Below are 19,324 nucleotides of genomic sequence, written 5' to 3'. Positions count from 1 at the left end.
TTCGAGCCTTGGGAAAGAGCCCCAAGGCCCTAATGATCAAGAGCTGCTCCTCATAAAGATGTATTACACTGTATTAAATCAAATGGAACGTGTGCTATGTTTTCAAAACATCAGTGTATTTCTCTGTTACCTCGTTTAGCTATGTTTCTGAAAGAGAAAGACCCTCTGGTTATCTGTCACATCAGCAGAGGGTGTGAGTTCAGAGAAGTCCTCCTGTGCAACACAATCAGGAGATGATTAATTGAAAAAGTTAGTCAAAAGGGGGACTCCTGTAAAATGATACATTCATGCCATGAACATTTTATTTTAACTAAAAACATACAGATGGGTATTTAGTCATCCATCTTCTGATACAGGGCCATGGTTTTCTCTTTGAGATGAGTTTGCAACCTAAAGTTCTGCTTTTATAAACCATGCTCATATTAATAGTCTGGGTTTTGCTTTAAATTTCTTCTAAGTGATTCAAGAACTCAACAGACATTTATGTAGCCAGCTGGTATTAGACCTTTTCTAGATTCTTAAAATTTTTCCCACTCTATAATTTCTCATTTCCACCTAATTCGGCATCTCTTTTTATTTTTAACAGGATTTTATTTATTTGAGGGACAGAGCATGAGCGGGGTTAGGGGGGCAGAGGGAAAAGGAGAAGCAGACTCCCCACTGAGCAGGGAGCCTAACACGGGACTCGATCCCACAACCCTGGGATCATGACCTGAGCCAAAGGCAGATGCTTAACTGACTGGGTGGCTCACATACAGCTCATGTGCGGGGAGCAAGAGAGCACAGACAAATGAGAAAACAGCCCACACGGGCCATGAGGATCCCGCGTGCCTAGGGCATCAGGAGGCATGCCTCACAGGTGAGGGCCACGTGGCAAGGAAGCCGTGCCCAAATTTTGCTGCAACTGAGAGTCACCTGGGGAGCTTTTCGGGTGAAACCCAGTGCCCGTGGGGCGCTCCAGGCCCGTTAAATTAGAAAGCCTTGGCATAGGAGCCAGACATCTGTGTTTTCTTAGATTCCAAGGTGATTCTGATGTGCAGCCAAGTTTGGGAACCACGAAGTTAGGAGAAGGTGAGTTAAAAGAGCTTCTACATGCTTTACAGTTAGCTCCGAATTTTCATCTTTGATTCAGCATTGATTTTCTCGATGTTGGGCAATTTATTTTTTATTTATGGAGGGGCGATTTATTTAAGCCCTGTGAACCTCGTTTTCCTCATCTGCCCCACGGAAGCGATTCTCACATTACAGGATAGGAATTAAGTGCTATCGGAGAAGAGCATTTCCTGGCACCTCCTGGGTCCTCGGTAAACATGAGTTAGGAGGGTGGCTCAGGAATGGGATGAAATTAGGATTGCTTCCTGTAGGGAGAGTAAGGCATGTGGGTGTTTGGGTCTGGTCAAGCTCCAGACTTACCATATATATACAGGAGAGGGTGAGTGAAGGGTGACTGAAGGCAGTTTAGCTCCTTTCACCCTGCAGCTGCGACCCCAGAAATCTGACGAGTGGGCAAGGAATCTGCCTTCTTACCTGCTCGGATTATTCATTGATTATGGAACTTTCTCACCAGCCATCCGTAGTAACGTACGTTCTTGCCAGTAGCAAATGGCTGAGGCGCGCTCGCCTTGCGCCCTTCCGAGGAAGCACCACGTGTGGAATCCAGAACTCTGTGGCCACTCCAACTTCAGTGGCTATGGCAGACAGACTCGATTTTCCATTGTCTGAATGTGACTCCCATTTTGAGTCATGAAGCTATAATTATAGGTATTTTATAACGTTCTTCTTCGGCACGGTCTAAACTGTGCCTTTTGTTCTCTGTCTTCTGTTTTACTCCATGTACATTATGCATTTTATTCCATTACATCAAATGGACTATTAGAGTCTGAAAGTCCAAACCGGTCCCTGTCTTTGCCCTTTAATCTACGGCACAGGTGGAATATCTGAGCTGCTCTTGTCTATATAATTAGGTTGCAAAGCAGATGATATTTTGCTTTAAAAATAACTATTTCCCTAGCATGCTGCCGTGACCTGATCTTGCATGATACGAAATGGGATAAAAGAGAAGTCACGTATTTTATCTTCCCTCATGAGGGTTTTTCCTGGGGAGAGCAGAAGGTGAAGAAAATGTAGCGTCCTTGATGTGAACAGTTCTTGGCCATGGATGTACCGGAGTCACTGGACCCCCGTGAATGGAAATGCTGGGCTTTCCGTAAACACTCATCACCTTTTTTCCTAGATGTGGACATTGAGGGTGGGGCTCAGTAGAGGCCAAGTGAGGGTTAGGACGGTGGTTCCCGAATGTTTCCGTCCTACAGGGTGAGCAGAGCCTCACCCTCCCGCATCTGCAGTCGTGTGGGCTCTGCCTGCAGATGTGGGGACGCCCAGAGACTGGCCACATGCTCATCACACGCTCACCAGGACCCAGACCCTGCCCCACCCCCTGCATCTACTTTCCCACCCAACCCCTTTTCCCGCCTTGCCCCAAAAGTCATGGTTTCCACAACAGCTTCCAGAAGTTTCTGTGTCTACCTTTGCTGCTTGCCGTCCACGTGGAGCAGGGGAGGCAGAGGGAATAGTAGCCATCCCAGAAGCAGGAGGAGCTGAGCCACCCTGGAAGGTGGGAATGCAGAGGCCTGAGGAACCAGAGTCTGCTGCTGCCCGGGGAGTGATCTAGAAGCTGGGGTCATGTGCTGGGGGTGTACTCCCCGCAGAGTGGGGCAGGGGCGAAAAGGTAGCCTGGTGCCCCTGCCGTCTCGGGGCCTGGCTGAGGCCACATGGCACAGGGTGAGGGGCACAGGTCTTGAAGGGGTGAAGCCCAGCTGCCCCCTGACAGGACGGTCATGACAGGTTTCCTGGATGAGAACAAAACAGGGGCGCCTGGGTGGCTTGGTCGGGGAAGTGTCTGCCTTCAGCTCAGGTCATGGTCCCAGGGTCCTGGGATCGAGCCCCACATCCGCGTCCGACTCCTTGCTCGGCGGGGAGTCTGCTTGTCCTTCTCCCTCTGCCCCTCCCTGTGCACTCTCTTTCTCAAATAAATAAAATTAATTTGACCTCTTTCTCAAATAAAATCTTAAAAAAAAAAATAGCTTTAATGAGCTTTAATGAGATACACTTGAGATACAGTAATCCACATATTGGGTAAGTTTTGCCATACGTATATACACCCATGAAAGCATCCATGCAATCAATGAACATAGCCCTCACCCTCAAAACTTCTTTGGTGAAGTGTCTTTTGCTCTTTTGGAAATGGTTTTTGTCTTATAATTAAGTTTTGAGAGTTTTTTATGTACTCTGGATAAAAGTCCTTTATCAGATATATGTTTGGCAGATATTTTCTCCCAGTCTGTGGCTTGCTTTTTTATTCTCTTAACCATGTATTTTGAAGAACAGAAATAGTCAGTTTTCACGAAGTGCAGTTTATCTGTGTGTTCTCTTATAAATCACGTTTTTGGTTTCATAGCTAAGAAATCTTTGCCTAACCCAAGATCAGAAAGGTTTCATGCTATGCTTTTTTCTAGAAGTTTTATAATTTTAGGTTTTATATTTAGGTCTTTGATTCATTTTTTTAGTAAATTGTGCAATATATGGATTAAAGGGTTTTTTGCATATATGTGTATATATTATGGCAATATCTTCAGTCTGATAAAAGTGCTTCTGAAAAACCTGCTAACATACTGGTAAAAGACATGCAGTTTATATATATATATATATATATATACACACACACACACATATAATTAGAGCGAGAGAGAGAGATAGCGCATGTGAGCGGGCGAATGGGGCACAGAGATCTCAAGCGTACTTCGCACTGAATGCAGAGCCCACGGTGGGGCTTGCTCTCACAACCCTGAGCTATATATAATGGTTCCAGTACCGTTTGTTATGAAAACTATTCTCTACTAAATTACCTTTCTTAAAAATTATTTGTACGTATTTGTGTGGCTCTGCTTTTGGACTCTGTATACTCTTCCATTGTTCTCTTTGTCTTTACACCAGTACCATACTGTCTTGGTTTATGGTGGCTTTATAAGAAGACTTGAAATCATATACTGTACTATTAGCCTTCCAGTTCTGTATTTATTTTTAAAAAGTTGTTTTGACTATTCTAGGTCCTTTGCATTTCCATATAAATTTTAGAGTTGGCTTCTAAATTGACTTTGTACCATCACTTTCTACCAAAAAAGACTGCTGGGATTTTGATTGGGATTACACTGAATCTATAGATCTGTTTGGCGAGAATTAACATCTTAATCATACTGAGTCTTCTGACTCATGAACAGTTTCTCTCTCTGGTTTTTAGGTCTTCATGAATGTCTCTCAACAATATTCTGTAGTTCTCTGTGTATAGGTCTGTCTATATGCTGAATTTATGCTGAAGTATTTCATATTTTTATCCTGTTATAAATGGTATTTTAATTTTTTTTAAAGATTTTATTTATTTGAGAGAGACAGAGAGCACAATCGGGGGGAGGGACAGAGGGAGAGAGACAAGCAGACTCCCCACTGAGCAGGGAGCCCGATGCGGGGCTCCATCCCAGGACCCTGAGATCATGACCTGAGCCGAATGCAGATGCTTAACTGAGCCACCCAGGTGCCCCTGTAAATGGTATTTTAAAATTTCAGTCTCTAGTTGTTTGTAAATACTGCGTAGAAATATAGGGGCGCCTGGCTGCCTCAGTCAGTAGAGCATGCAACTCTTGATCTTGCGGTTGTGAGTTCAAGCCCCACATTGGGCAGGGAGCCTACTTAAAAAAAAAAAGAGAGTTGATTTTTATCTGTTCATCTTGTTATCTTGCAACCTTGCTAAGCTCTCTTTATTCGTTCTTGTTGCTTTTTTTTGTGGATTCTCTTAGATTGTTTATGCAGATGATCATGTGAGTCTATAAATAAAGACTGTTTGACTTCTTGCTTTCCAATCTGGATACCTTTTCTGTTTTCTTGATTTATTTTATGGCTACAGCTCCCAGCACAACATTGAATAGAAATGGTGAGAGTGGACATTCTTGTCTCATTCCTGATTTTAGAAGGCATTTGATCATTTGCCATTAAGTATGATGTTAGCAGTAGATTTTTCAGAAACTATCAAACTGAGGATACTGCATTCTGAGCAGTATTTTGCTGAGAATTTTAATCAGGAATGGATGTTGAATTTTGTTAAATGTTTTTCTGCATCTACTGAGTGAATCCTATAGTTTTTATTTTTGTTTTTAGTTTGTTAATATGGTAAATTATATTGGTGTTTTTTTTAACCAATCTTGCATTTCTGGGATAAATCCCACTTACTCGTGGTGTAAAGTCCTTTTTATATGCTCCTAGATACAATTTCCTAATGTGGTTCTCTAATTTATTTAGAAATTTTGCATCCATGTTCAAGAGGGATATTGGTCTTTGGTTTTTTTGTCTGTGTAATATCTTGATCTGTTTTTGGTATCAGGGTAATCCTGGCCTCATAGAATGAGTTGGAAATATGCTCTCCTATTTAATTTTCAGGAAGAATTTGTGTAGAATTGGTATAGCCTTTTCCATTCTTATACTTTATCATTTCTTAAGTGTTTGGTTGAATTCACCAGTGCAGTCATGTGACCCTGGAATTTTCTCTGTGAAAAGCTTGTTAACTGTTGTTAACTACAGATCCTAGTTCTTTAATGGACAAAAATCTATTCATCTTACCTGTTACTCCTTGAAGGAGCTTTGGGACTTGGCATCTTTCAAGACATTTGTCCATTCTTCCAAGTTGTCTAATTGACTGGTGTGATGTTTCCTTATTATCTTTTATATCCATAGAAACGGTAACAAGGCCATCTCTCGCATTCCTGACATTAGTAATTTGTGTCTTCTCTCCTTCTTTCCTGATCAGCCATTCTCGAGATTTACTGAAGAACCAGCTCTTGGCTTCATGGATTTTCTCTATTGTTTTTACTTTTCTATTCCACTGATTTCTGCTTGTATGTTCATTCTTTCCTTTCTGCTATTTAATCTTTAATTTGCTCATTTTTTTTTTCTTATGTCTTAAGGTGGAAGTTGGATCATTGTTGTGAGACCTGTTTTCTTTTTTTTTTTAAAGATTTTATTTATTTATTTGATTGAGAGAGGAAACACAAGCAAGGGGAGTGGGAGAGGGAGAAGCAGGCTTCCCGCAGAGCAGGGAGCCAGATGTGGGGCTCGATCCCAGGACCCTGGGATCATGACCTGAGCCGAAGGCAGACGCTTAATGGCTGAGCCACCCAGGTGCCCCGAGACCTGTTTTCTAATCGAGGCATTTAATGCTATAAATTTCCTCCTCCATACTTCTTCAGTGATCTCACAAATCTTCATTCACTTAAAAATGCTTTCTAATTTCCATTTTGATTTCCTATTTGACCATAGGTTATTTAGAGCTGTATTGTTAAGTTTCAAAATACTTGGGAATTTTCCAGATATCTTTCCATAAGGACTTCTAATTTAATTCCATTGTGTCAGAGAACGTACTTTGATGTGAATCCTTTAAAATTTATTTGGACTTGGTTTATGGACCAGAATATGGTCTGCCTTGGGAAAGTTTTGTGTGTATTGCAAAAGAATGTGTATTTTGCTGTTGTTGGGTTGAGTGTTCTATAAATGTCAAGTAGAACAAGTTGGTTGACTGTGTTTTCCAAATCTTCTACATCTTTACTGGTTTTCTGTCTACGTGTTATATCAATTCTTGAGAAAGGGTTATTTGAAACCTACAACTATAATTATAGACTCGCTTATTCTTGGAGTTCTATCAGGTTTTGCTTCAAGTATGCATAAATATTTTTGATCGTTAGGACCTCTGATGAGTCATCCCCTTTATGAAATGTTCCTATTTGCTTCTATTCACATTTTTTGTCTTCAGTTTCTTTTGTTTAATATTGATATAACCAGTTCAGCTCTCTTACGGCCACTGTTTGCATGGTACAGTCTTTCCCACTCTTACACTTTTAATGGATTTTTTCTTTATATTTGAAGTACATTTCTCATAGGCAGCCAATAGTAAGGGTTTGCTCTTTTACCCAGTCTGACCATTTCTACCTTTCAAATAAGAGTATTCAGACTATTTACATTTCATGTAATTATTGACATGGTTTGGTCCAAATTCTTATTTTTCCATAGGTTTTCTATTCAACTTATCTGTTCTTTCTTTTCCTTTGCTTTTTTTATCTGCCTTTTTTGGATTTACTGAATATTTTTAAGAATTTCACTTTATATCCTTTGTTGGCTTAATAGCTATAACTCTTCACTATTTACTGATTGCTTTAGGGTTTATAATATACACCTTTAAGTTATTACGGTCTGGGGGCTCTGGGGTGGCTCAGTTGGTTAAGCATCTGCCTTTGGCTCAGGTCATGACCTCAGGGTCCTGGGATCGAGCCCCACATCAAGCTCCCAGCTCAGCAGGGAGTCTGCCTCTTCCCCTCCCTCTGCCTCTCCCCCTGCTTGTGCTCTCTCTGTCTCTCTCTCTCTCTCTCTCAAATGAATAAATAAAATCTTTAAAAAAAAAAAAGTATCACAGTCTGCTGTCAAGTGATATTATAGCACTTCATGAATGGAGTAAGAACCCTACAGTGGAGCACCTCCATTTCCTCACTTCTAACCTTTGTGCTATTGTCATCGAACTTTCAGATTTTGCATATGTTATAACCCATATATGACAATGTCCTTAGTTTCACTTTAGCAGCCAATTATCTTTCAAAGAGATTTAAATAATAAGGGGGAAAGTGTACATTTATTGGCATAGTTATCATTTCCAGAACTCTTCATTCCTTTGTGTATATCCTCTGTGGGTTTGCTTTGGTGAATTCTTTCAGCTTTTTTAAGTCTGAAAGAGTCTTTATTTCCTTTTTGCCTTAGAATGATACTTTTGTTGGATATATTATTCTAGGTTGACAGTTTTCAGTACTTTAGAAATGTTGCTTCACAGTCTTCTCACTTGTATTATTTCCAACAAGAAACCTGCCAAATCCTTATCTTTAGTCCTTTATATGGAACCTGTTTTCCTCCTCTGGCTGTGTTTGAGATTTTTCTCATTATCACCAGTGTTAAGCAGTTTGATTATGATGTGCCTTAGCATAGTTTTCTTCATGTTTCTTGGGCTTGGGGCTCATGGAGCTTTTTGGATCTGTGGGCTTATAGTTTTTATCAAATTTGGGAAGGTCTTGGTTGTTATGTCTTAAAATATTTTGTCTCTACTGCCCTCTGTGTCTTCTCCTTCAAGGGCTCCAATTACACACATATTAAGTCACTTGAAATTGTCCTATAGCTCTTTTTTTTTTTATGTTTTTATTTGTTTTTATTGTTAAATTTTCTCTCTGTTTCATTTTGGACAGTTTCAATGACTTTATCTTCAAATTTATAAGGCTTTCCCTCTGTAATGTGTAATCTGCCATTGATCCAGTATATTTTTCAACTCATAGTTTTCAGCTCTGTACAGATGCAGTTTTTTAATTATCCCATGTTCTACTTAACTCTTTAAACATTTGAAATACTGCCATAACTGGGTTTTTCGTTTTTGTTTTTGTTTTTTGAGAGGGGGGAAATGCGTGTGCAGGGGGGTGATGGGGCAGAAGGAGAGGAAGAGAGAGAGAATCCCAAGCAGGCTCCACACCCACTGTGGAGCCTGATGCAGGGCTTAACCCTGAGATCATAACTTGAGCCAAACTCAAGAGTCAGACACTTAACTAACTGAGCCACCCAGGCACCCCTGAAATACTGCCATAACTATTTTAATGTCCTTCACTGTCAATATCTAATATCAGTCAGTTCTGCTTGGTTTCAATTATTTTTTCATTATGAGTCTCCTTTTCTTCTTTGAATGCCTTCTTATTTTTGATGGATGCTGGACATCTTTGTATTTTGTAAATATTAAGCATTGTTTTGGGATACAGTTATTTGTAAACAGTTGGATCCTTTCTGGTCTTGCTTTTAAGATTTGGTAGGTGGGACCTGGTCTATGTTCATCTAGGGCAAAGTGTTCCCCACTACGGAAGCAAGACCCTTCTGTGTCCCCACCCAATGCCCTGTGAATCTGAATCTTGAGTTTTCTAGTCTGGCTGTTGGAAACAGGCATTATTCCTGGCCTTGTGTGAGTGCTGTGTGCTGTCACTTCTAAACTTTCCAGGTGGCTAACTCCCCAGCTGTCTGGTTCCCTTGCATGCCTGTGCTGACCAGTACTCAGTTGAATATTTGAGGGGATCTCTGCAAATCCCAAGTTCTCTTCTCTGAAGTACTCTGTCCTGCCAGCCGTTGCCACCTTGGTCTCCCCGGACTCTCCACTCTCTCCCCTCAATTCTGACAGTCTGCTGCATTCCCCCTGAGCTCCCCATCCCTGAGGCGCAGCCTGGAAACCCTCTCAAGGCAGTAAGCTGGGACACAAGCAGTGATGACCTTCTTTGTTTCCTACTTCCCAGGGATCACTGTCCTTTTTACTGCCTGATGTCTAGTGTCTTAGAAACAGTCGCTTTATACATTTTGTTTTTAGATAAGAGCATCGACCTCATCCCTGTGACTTCATCTAGGCCAGAAGCAGAAGTACTCATGAGCAAGTTGCTTAACTTTTCTGAACTTCTGTTTTCTCATCCATATTTTAAAAAAGAACAAGAGTATTCAGCTTATTTTTACTGCGGGAACTGAATGAGAATGGTGTTTGTGCAGCACCCAGCACTTGGTAGATGCTCAGCAAATACTTGGGTTTTTCCCTATATCTGCACCTGGTTTTTACTTCTTCCTGATTTTACCTTGGGGTATCAACCTGATTGCTGGCTGAGCTTTCAGTCAGGGGCTCTGTGATGGTCACCCAAAGCACATAATCACTCCTGGGCTATTCAGACGCAACTCGATCAGTTTCACAATTCTATCCAAAGGTCACGTAGGTGCAAACTTTATCCTCCTCTTATTGGACATTTACCTTCTCTGAAATCTCCTCCAATTCAACCTACGGGAATTACTCATTTGTTTATAGGATGAATGTCAGTAGATTTTAAGTTGGTGATGTGTGGTGGACAGAATTCAAGAGGACCATGCTATTCACATCCTAGCATGATTTTGTTGGGGTTTCCTACTAAGTCATGAATGTCAACTTTTTCCTTCCCCTTTTAGTTTTCCCTCAGACTTCCCAAGGAGCTGTCTGAAGGACAGACGAGCATTTGCCAGAACTTAACCACCTCTCTCTTCTCTTGTCTTCTCTGTGTCAGTGTCTGGAGGCCGTAGCCGCCTGCACCTCATTGACCTCGGCAGCTGTGTGAAAGCTCTTAGCAAAAATCGGGAAGGAGGCTCAGGGCTATGCCTCTCACTGTCCGCTCTGGGCAATGTCATCCTGGCTCTTGTCAACGGCAGCAAACACATCCCCTACAAGTAAGTGACCCTTCCACTGGATGAATGGGCCTGGGGTAACACAGTGCCAGGGCTGGGTGTGGGACTCTCAGTCCAGTGACATCTTGGGAAGATGCACATGACCGAGGGATAGTCTGGTCCGCACTGTTAGTTCTTTGCCCAAACCAGCCTTTGCTAACGATTGTGTAGTCCATGATCTTTCAAATTCAGAAGCTGGGAAAATGCTTCCATTTGCTCCAATCCTGACTTCGGGCTGCTCAAGTCAGAGAGAATAGGAAGTTCTCTCGGTTAGGGTCTCCAGTCACAGTTGCTACTGGTAGATCATTGCCACCATCACACAGATGTTTTACAGTAATGACAGTAAAGGGTGGAAGATTGAGCTACCTTCCGTTAGGAGCTGGCTGTCCTATTTAACCAATAAAAATACAGGATACCCAGGAAAATTTGGATTTCAGAGAAGCAACAAATAATTTTTTCATGGAAGTATGCCCCCAGTATTGCATGGACATTTGGGAATCCTGTATTTTATCTGGCAACCCTACTTAGGAGAGCTCCTAAAGCTTGGCATTGCCACCCACCATCCCGTGCAAATGTTTACTCTACTCCTAAGATCCTTTCCCTCCTTCCGTTATGCTCCAAGAGGATGAAATTAGAGTAGCTCCTATGTCTGGAATGGCCAAAGCCTGGCCCTGTCATCCACGCCCATGAATGACCCAGACAGGGGCCACCCCTCACTACCATCACCCGACTCCGCTCTGCCCCTGAACAACGTGGTGATGGTGCTGGGTGCCCCCTGCTTGTTCAGGCCCCTGCCAAGGCCCAGCTGCTCCCCTCACAAGCTATCCGAACCTTCACGTGCTATAAACTGTCACTTCTAGCTATATGTCTTCTCTGCGTCACAAGGATATGAGACTCAGAATGGTAGGTGTGTGAAAGTTTTTTGTAAAATTTAGAACACTGTAGCCAATAATGAATAATGATCCTCTAGTTGAGCCTACCCACATCTACTTCATAGGAAGAACACCTGTGGAGTTGCCATGAGGATGAAGCAAAGGTACATGGTCTTTTTTTTTTTTTTTTAATCAGTAAAATCATGCAAAATCTAAGTCACTATTGTGTGGGAGGAAAAAGGTTAAATCGGCCCATTTGTTCTATAATGAGTGAGATTCAGGACTAGTCCTTGCATTCTTCTTCCCCTCTGCCTGAAGGTGATGCCCACGCTGTGATTTACTTCAGGAGGACCATTCATAGACTGATTTTAGGAGTTTAAATAGTAGGTATAATCCTATCCATCTCAACTCCTGAAATTTGGAAACCTCATTGGATAAACCCAGAAATGGTTTTCCCAGCCCTTGTGAGGACCCTTTCCTTTGAGAAATAATTTCAAGTTGAAGGTTTATAAAGTTTTATTCAGTCTCATTTCTGCAGTTGAATAAACTCAACCTGTAATTACAAGAGAGAAAGGGAGGGAGGAAGGAAGGAAGGGAAAAGGGGAAAAAAAGAAAGGTCTGGATTGGTACTGTTAGGGATGAAGACTTGGAAAGAAAGTGTACTGGCCTCAGTTGGTTTCCCTGTCCATAAAAAGGGAAACCTGTCTATTAATGTGAGAATAGATCATGATGTAAACAAAATTCAAAATACCATGTTCTAGGTCACTGATTATATATCTTCTGTGTCTCTCACATTTCTGTGGAGTGATATGCTTTTAGGATTTCAGTAAATACTTGTTGAATTGGTGATGGGGGATGGATGAGAGTAAGCACATGAAATGACTTTTACTTCAGAGAAAGTAACTTCCTTTTGGTTCTAGTTGAATTTCATTGTAAACATACAGGGAAACATCGAGAACTGTTTTTAGTAGTAGTTGGAGGGCAGTTGTTAAATGAAACCTATGCAGCATCAGCTAGTCACGAGGACCGGACACCTGCTCCCTGGGGAGGGCTGACAGAGTGTGAACCCTCCACCCACCCTTCCCTGATTCACCTCCAGTTTTCTTCCTTCGCATGATAGCCTTGTGGGATTACACTGTTTGTATGTCTGAAGTAAGCACAGACTTAACATAAACTCAGTGTCTGCTCCAGACCTAGAGTTGTCCCACCGTCAGGACCCTCCTGGAGATCTTGCGAGGCCACCCATTGCTCGGTGCCGGGAAACATGGCAGCCTGGCCATCCTCCCCGAAACACTCGTTTACCAGTGACTTGTCTAGCATCCCTCAGTCCCTCATGCCCATTTTTGTGTTTGAGCCTTAAAAGATGCTTGCTGTACTAACACCTCAGCCTTGGTGTATATTCAGTATTTGGCCTCTGCAAATCACCTTTGCAAAGTGATTCATCGACTAGGACCTCTCTTTTTTCAAGGTCCAGGAAAAGAAGGCAAAGATATACTCAGATCCCCGAGCCAGGATCTGAGGATCAAACTGCATCAGTTTCTAGGGCTCTGAGACCTTGGCAGCACTGAACCCACTTTGCCAATCCACTCCCCCAGCCTCATCAGCTGCATTTGCTGCGCATAGCAGGGGGCCCTCAGCACAGCGGGAGGCCTCAGATATCCTTTATCAATTCAGTCAAGGCTCTAAAGCCACATTATGCAGCATTTTGTTAGCATACTAAACACCTTTCACATGTCAGACCTCATCTTTTCTGGGAGGGAGGGGAGGTTTCCTGCCCTGGCAGCTTTCTCTCATTCTTGCTCACTTACAGCAAACACCAGAGAAACGAAACTCCACATGCCTAACCCCCACCCCCACCCCCCCCTCCAAAGCCACAGAACCCCACTACCTCTTCATTTGTCACCCTAGACAACTCTGCACTTGGAACCAGCATTACTTGTGTTTGCTTCTGGGAAATTAACTGGAATGTGCACGGAGGGGATACCGCCTGTCCTCATTTCTCTTCATCATCCTTTCAGACTATTTGTCATGTGAACAAGCTTGAATGTGATTTTGGAGTCATTACCCATCCCAGACACTCCCGTGGGCACCTTAGGGGTACCCTGAGTGGTTTTGACTTTGCAGATGATTTTGCCTTTGTAGATGTCAGGCAGGCGCGGATTGGGCTCCCAGCCTCAGCCGCTACCCAGCTCAGGCTTGCTGGCTGCTCCGAGTGCCATAAATCAATCCTGTATTCAGAAGAGCATGCAGGGGAGGCCGGGAGACCACCAACCACTCCAGCCCCCTCTTCAGTTCTGCACTAGCAGGCTGCACCCATTTGCTATTATCCCCTCCCCCCCCCCGCCCCTTCCTGGGTACCAATGTAATAGGAGTCTTCCCATTTGGTAGATGAGAAAAAAATAGGCCGAGGCATTAACAAATTCCCATGCTAGAATCCAGTATTACACACACCACTGGATCTGGCTCCCAGAAGGGCTACCCCAAGGATCTGTCCATGTGAACTTAGCCTTGGTCTAAGTGCTATCATGTCCCAACTGATCTGCAGGACTACAGTCTTTCCAGAGACTTGGACATTCTAACCACCACCCAGTGTCTCGATATAGAATTTTTGGTCCCTTTTAGATGTTGTCCTATGAGGGGTACAGACCCTTAGGAGACATGCCCTCCATACTGAAGCGTCTGTTTTCATTTACAACTGTTACTCCATTTGGAGAAAGAATTACTTTAATAGGCCAAACGATCTGTTTTCTGATTTGCCAACAAGATGCTTGTCCTGTTTCCAAACACCAGATGTTTTATAATGTCTTGGTTTCCATTTAACAAGAGGTCACAGAAGATCATTCCGAGACACTTTTGTGTTGTGTCTGAGACTCTGTTCCCGAGTCAACTTGAGACATAGCTCTGTATTACAGTCCCATGAAGGAAGGGATGCTTGATGCTTCTCTTCAACGGGTTTGGTCTGTGGTTCCAACCAAGACCCCCTCCTTGTTTATTTGCATCGGTCACTGGCCTGTCTGGCGTCACTGAACCTTCCCCTTCTCTGTGGAGAATCTGCTGGTGGCAGCAGGGGGCCTGAGGCAGGCTGTTGGCTTGCAGGCTGGAGCTCACGATAACACCACCATGGAGGCCACGGTGAGAGGCCTCTACTCCATGGAAGCAATGAGGAGCCCACCATCAGAGTCTGGGATGGGAGCACGTCTCCTCCTCAGGCCCTCGTGAGGTTGGGAACCAAGGCCGTATTAGGAACGGGCCAACATCAGAGCGGCCCGTTCAAGCCAGCGAGCAGCCCTGGAAGCTCAAAATCAAGTCCGTGACTTGTGGAGAAATGACATTTCATTAACAGAGGCAGCTTTTCCAGAATGTCCACACTTCTTCTCCTCTGTGACGGGGTGTGGTGTGGAATATGTGGGTGGCACCAAGGGCCACAGGCCTAAATTCAGAAGGCCTTTCCAGGACTTGCTTCCTGGTCTTGAGAAATATTTTCTCCTAGTAGCCACTTAGATAGTCTCTGCTCTCCCCAAACCGGAGACCCACTCGGTGTCCATGAAACTCGGGAAGGGTGCTATGGATCGATATTACCTGCAATATTATTTCCCCGGTTCATACGGAGATGAAAGGTTTGTTCAAACGTATGTTATTTATATTTAGTATAAAATTAAATAGATATTTTCCAGGAAAAATGTAAAAGAATAACAATTCTCCAGATTTACTGAATATAGCACAGTAAGAAACTAAGAATCTTCCTGTGAGCGCATGCGCGTGCGCATGTGAGTGTGAGAGAGAGACAGACATGCGTATTTAGCAACCTTTAAATGTACATTAATGCTGTATTATCTCCTCCTGATTTAGAGGGAGAACATCAATTTAGAACTATTTGCACAAATTCCGGGTACTGGTTTATAGCATTCCCTGTTTAGAAATAAAATAACTAAAGTCTCAGGTTGCCAGGCAACCACAGCAATGATAATTCTTATATTGCTGCTTCAAAAGTATTCATTTTTATACATTTTAATGACTGTTAGGATGCAGAGAAAGTGGGTCTGGAAAAATCACCAGGACATAGACACCCTCCCCCCCCCTTTTTTTTTATGAGATTTGAACATTCTTTCTATTGTTCTTCCCTCCTAGCTCCATTTACTTCCCTGGCCAGTGGTATCTTCATATTCAATTATGAGCATTTCCAGAGACTGATATTATTTTCTTAAGAGTTTAGGCAGCATGACCAGTAAATGAAGTCTGCCAGGTTTTTCCAGAAGCACACAGGTCACTTAGGGAGAAATCGGCTGGGGTCACGAGCCCTGGGTGCAAACATCAGTTGTTTCTCCACTGGTTTGGCACCCAAACTCTGTACATCCCCCTTTTTGTTCTCGAGAGGGCCACTTCTTGCCCCCTCATCCATGGCTTATCCCCACTGGATTATGGGCCATGTGCTTGCAGCACTGGGTAGAAATGAGGAGACGACCTCATTTCCCTCCTGGCTCTTCAGGAGGTTTCCTTCCTTTACATGCAGTCCCGGGGATTACTAACAAAACCCTCTCCCCTCCAGATTCTGAACCAATTGGCAAATAGTTACAAGAGTATGACTGGGAATTAAAACCGTCTATCTGCTTAATCCTGGCAGAGTGCAAGGAGGTCCCCTGTCCCTCCACAAACTAGACGCTAGGACCTACCACGGGCAGAAGCAGGCCAGCAGGGCAGTCATGTGGCTCAAGTGCCAGAGAGAACATGTGACTTGCAGGGAGGGAGATGGACGGACAGAAAGACAGACAGACAGTGTTGGGCTGGACCTGCCCAGCCTCACCAGTCAGACCTTTCTTGTGCTGTAGGAAGAAGTGAATAAAAGGGCAGAAAGAAAGGTGGGAACTTTTTCCTCAATCTTTCCAAGAGGATAGAGGTTCCTAATTCGTGGACTTGCTGGGTCACAGGGAGAAGCAGCACATCATTTCCGATACTTATTTTCTGGTTCTCCAGCAACGTCCTGGGTAGTTAGCATGGTGCATGAGAGCCCAGAATTTGGCTGATTTCATAATGGGAGCATAATGATGACAGCTCATAGTCCTTGTTCTCCGACTGTGCCTCGGAAACTGTTCCAGATGCTTGATGGGCATCATTCTGCCGACAGCCTGACGACATAGGCACTATTGTGAGCACACGTGTGTTACAGATGGGAGCCTGGAGACAGGAGGGATAAGTCAGTTGGCCACGTTTGCACAGCTGGTGGGTGACAGCCCGCTTCCTCACACAGTGTCTGGAACACAGGGGTGCTCAGTCAGCACTGGTTGCAAGAGCAGATGAGCTAAGACAGTGGGTCCGCTGCATCTGCAGAGCTCAAGCATGTGTCGTAAGTTGGAAGTGAAGGCGTGGTTCCAAGGAGGGGGCCCGGCTGTGGCCAGCTGTGAGTGCAGGGACAGCGTCCAGGCCTCCGCTTTATGGGATGGCCACGGCAGGGCAGGCGGACTCCTGGAGCCTCATGGCAGTGGGCAAAGTGGAATGGGGAGAGTGGAGGAGGGAAGGGGACCCACACCACTGAACCCAAATCAGAAATACCCAATAAGAGTGTGGGAATGAGTGAGACTCCCCTCACTCAGAATTTGGGCGCAGGACCTGAGGTAGAATGTCGGAGAACAGGGCTTGGGTCGACCTCCTTAAATGGCGCTCAGGGGGACTCCTATTCCGGCCAGCACCTACCGGATGGTCTCTGCAGAGTGTCGCAAGGCTTTTGTCTTTCTTAATTTCTGTGCTCCTGCCTGACAGTGTGTGGAGCCTTTCCATCGGCCCAGTGATGGGAGAAGTAGCAGATTCTGTGATGCTCTCTCAGGCCGCGGGTCCCCGGGACCCCCATTAACCCCCTGCCCCACTGGGTGGGCTCCAGCAGGAGAAGGGTGACCGGGTTCCCCTGCCGGGCACGGCTGGCCAACGACACGGTTTCCGGCCCTCTCTGGAAGTTTCTAGGAGGTGCGTGGAGGCATTTCTGGGTGAAAAGATCTGTCAGAATAGGAGAGGTTATCACCCAGCCTGTGTCTCAAAGTTCTGAGGGGACGAGAAAGGCAGGGAAGGGGTAGGCTGCAGGGGAGGGCGGCAGCCAGCTGCAGGGCACAGGATGACGAGCTGCCTCCAACCCCCGGCCAATAAGAGCAGCTGTGGGCCTTTCCATAGCTGGCCGGCCAGGGAGTCAATCTGTCAGCTAGAACTTGGGAAGTGGCTCCAGGCTTGGCTCCCAAAGAACTGTGTAGTCACATGCCTGTGGTTTCTAAGAGCTGGTCTGCAGCAGGGGCTGGGGGCCCGGCGCTGAGCTGTGAGCCCCGTGTGGGTCCCCTCGCCCATCCCCCCACCCCCCTGCTCCCCTGCCTCTGGCAATCACCCATCTGTTCTCTGTATCTGAGTTCGGGTTTTTAAATTGCATATATAATTAAGATCATACAGTATTTGTCTCTCTCTGTCTGACCTCTTTCTTGTAGCATAATTCCCTCAAGGGGTACCCATGTTGTCACAAAGTGACAGGATATAACTTTTTAATGGCCGAATAATATTCCATTACACGTATACGCACAAGAGCACGTGTGTGTGTGTGCGGGCGTGTGTCTCTGAGCGAGAGAGAGAGGGAGAGGGAGTGTGTATAACATTTTCTTCATTCTTCCATCGATGGACCATCCTATCTTCCTTGATTTTGAAAGGCCAAATGGATTGTAATTACCTTTTGTTAAAATGGAAAGCTCATAACTGGATGTTATATGCAAACAATGAATCATGGAGCACTACATCAAAAACTAATGATGTAATGTATGGTGATTAACATAACATGATAAAAAAAATGGAAAGCTCATAAATTGATTCAATGAGAGTCTGTGCGCCTAATATATGGGTAGGATTACTGCCTGATACAGATATTTAATTTAAGAGCATCCAACCCTATGTACTCCACACAAAGAAGTAATGGCTTAAGGACGTGAACGTCTCTACCTACAACTTCCCTCAATGAGCCCATCGAGCCTGAGGGTGAGTGGGAGTTGGGGGTCAGATGCTACCGTGCCCTCAGTTGTATCTGGGTATCCCACTGACCAGGGTGGGATTCAAATCTTTAAAGATGCAGACTTTTCATGTAATATGACCCTTAAATATAAGGTGAGTCCTTTTGGTGCTCAGCCAGAGACCATGATGTGTTCCAACACTGAAACAAAACTTGACCATGTTGGGTCTCACGAGAGAAGGGTTTTCTTCCAAAGAGATTTTCCAAGACGAAGCCGGATGATAGAAATTTCACCCTACACTTCCAATCCCAAGTGATACATAGAGTTTAACTCCATTCATCATGGAGCTCAGCGCTGCTCTGATCAGCAAGGTGAATTCTGACCCAAAGGACCTGGCTAGTGGTTTTCAGGGACTGATTTTGTTCTAAGTCAGATCGAAGCTAGCAAGCATATAGGAAATAATTTGGAATACTCAGAATATTTGTAAGTTCTTCTACACACGTAGTCTTTCATTCACTCATTCAAAAATATTTTTCAGACCCCTACAATATGCAGGGCACTGGGGATGCAGCAGAATAACACAGGTGCTCTCCCCCCTTGGACAATTTACGGTCTAGTGCACTTACCAGGTCCAACACCTGATAACACGCGAGCGCCGAGTGCTCACCCACCACCGTGGGAAGGAGGGCCCGAGTAAGGCTAAGGGAATCAGAAGGACTGGAGTGAAGGCTGTCTGGGCAGATGTGGTGACTCAAGCCCTCTGCTCATCTACACCACTCTCTTGTTCCCACACATGGCGGCTTTGTCAAGTGTCCCACAGCCCATCCTTGAAACACCTGAGCCGTTCACGGCTGCCCCGTCATCAGCCGCAGTGATGTAGATCCTGCCTGACGCAAATCATGATAAACTGCTGAGCCAAATGCAGGACTCCGAATCCACTGCTAATTGTTACCTTTAATGATAACTAATCACCATATCTCCAGTCATGCTGGTACTGGAAGAAAACAGCCAAACTGGGTCATTTGGGGCCAGTGCACAGAGTGCTCGAGATGCCCCTGGGCACCCAGAGGGCCCCGTGAGCGCTCAAGGGTGGCCAGATTTAGGCACAATTAGACATTAGAAGGGATGGAGCATACAAAT

The 19,324-nt window shown here is 44.5% G+C and overlaps 1 protein-coding gene across 1 annotated transcript in view; it reads left to right on the top strand.

Moving 5' to 3' along the window:
* The window catches only part of KIF26B (kinesin family member 26B), a 444,962-nt gene that overhangs the window by 362,522 nt on the left and 63,116 nt on the right, over positions 1–19,324 (top strand). The window contains exon 10 of the mRNA XM_032389461.1: positions 10,188–10,347. Within this exon, the coding sequence (XP_032245352.1) occupies positions 10,188–10,347 (160 nt within the window). The remainder of the gene's footprint in view (positions 1–10,187; positions 10,348–19,324) is intronic.

Source organism: Phoca vitulina, unplaced genomic scaffold (assembly GCF_004348235.1).
Source record: "Phoca vitulina isolate PV1807 unplaced genomic scaffold, GSC_HSeal_1.0 scaffold54, whole genome shotgun sequence".
In the NCBI taxonomy this organism is placed as follows: Eukaryota; Metazoa; Chordata; class Mammalia; order Carnivora; family Phocidae; genus Phoca; species Phoca vitulina.
Note: the sequence above shows the minus strand (reverse complement) of the source record. Positions and strands in the feature narration are given on the sequence as shown.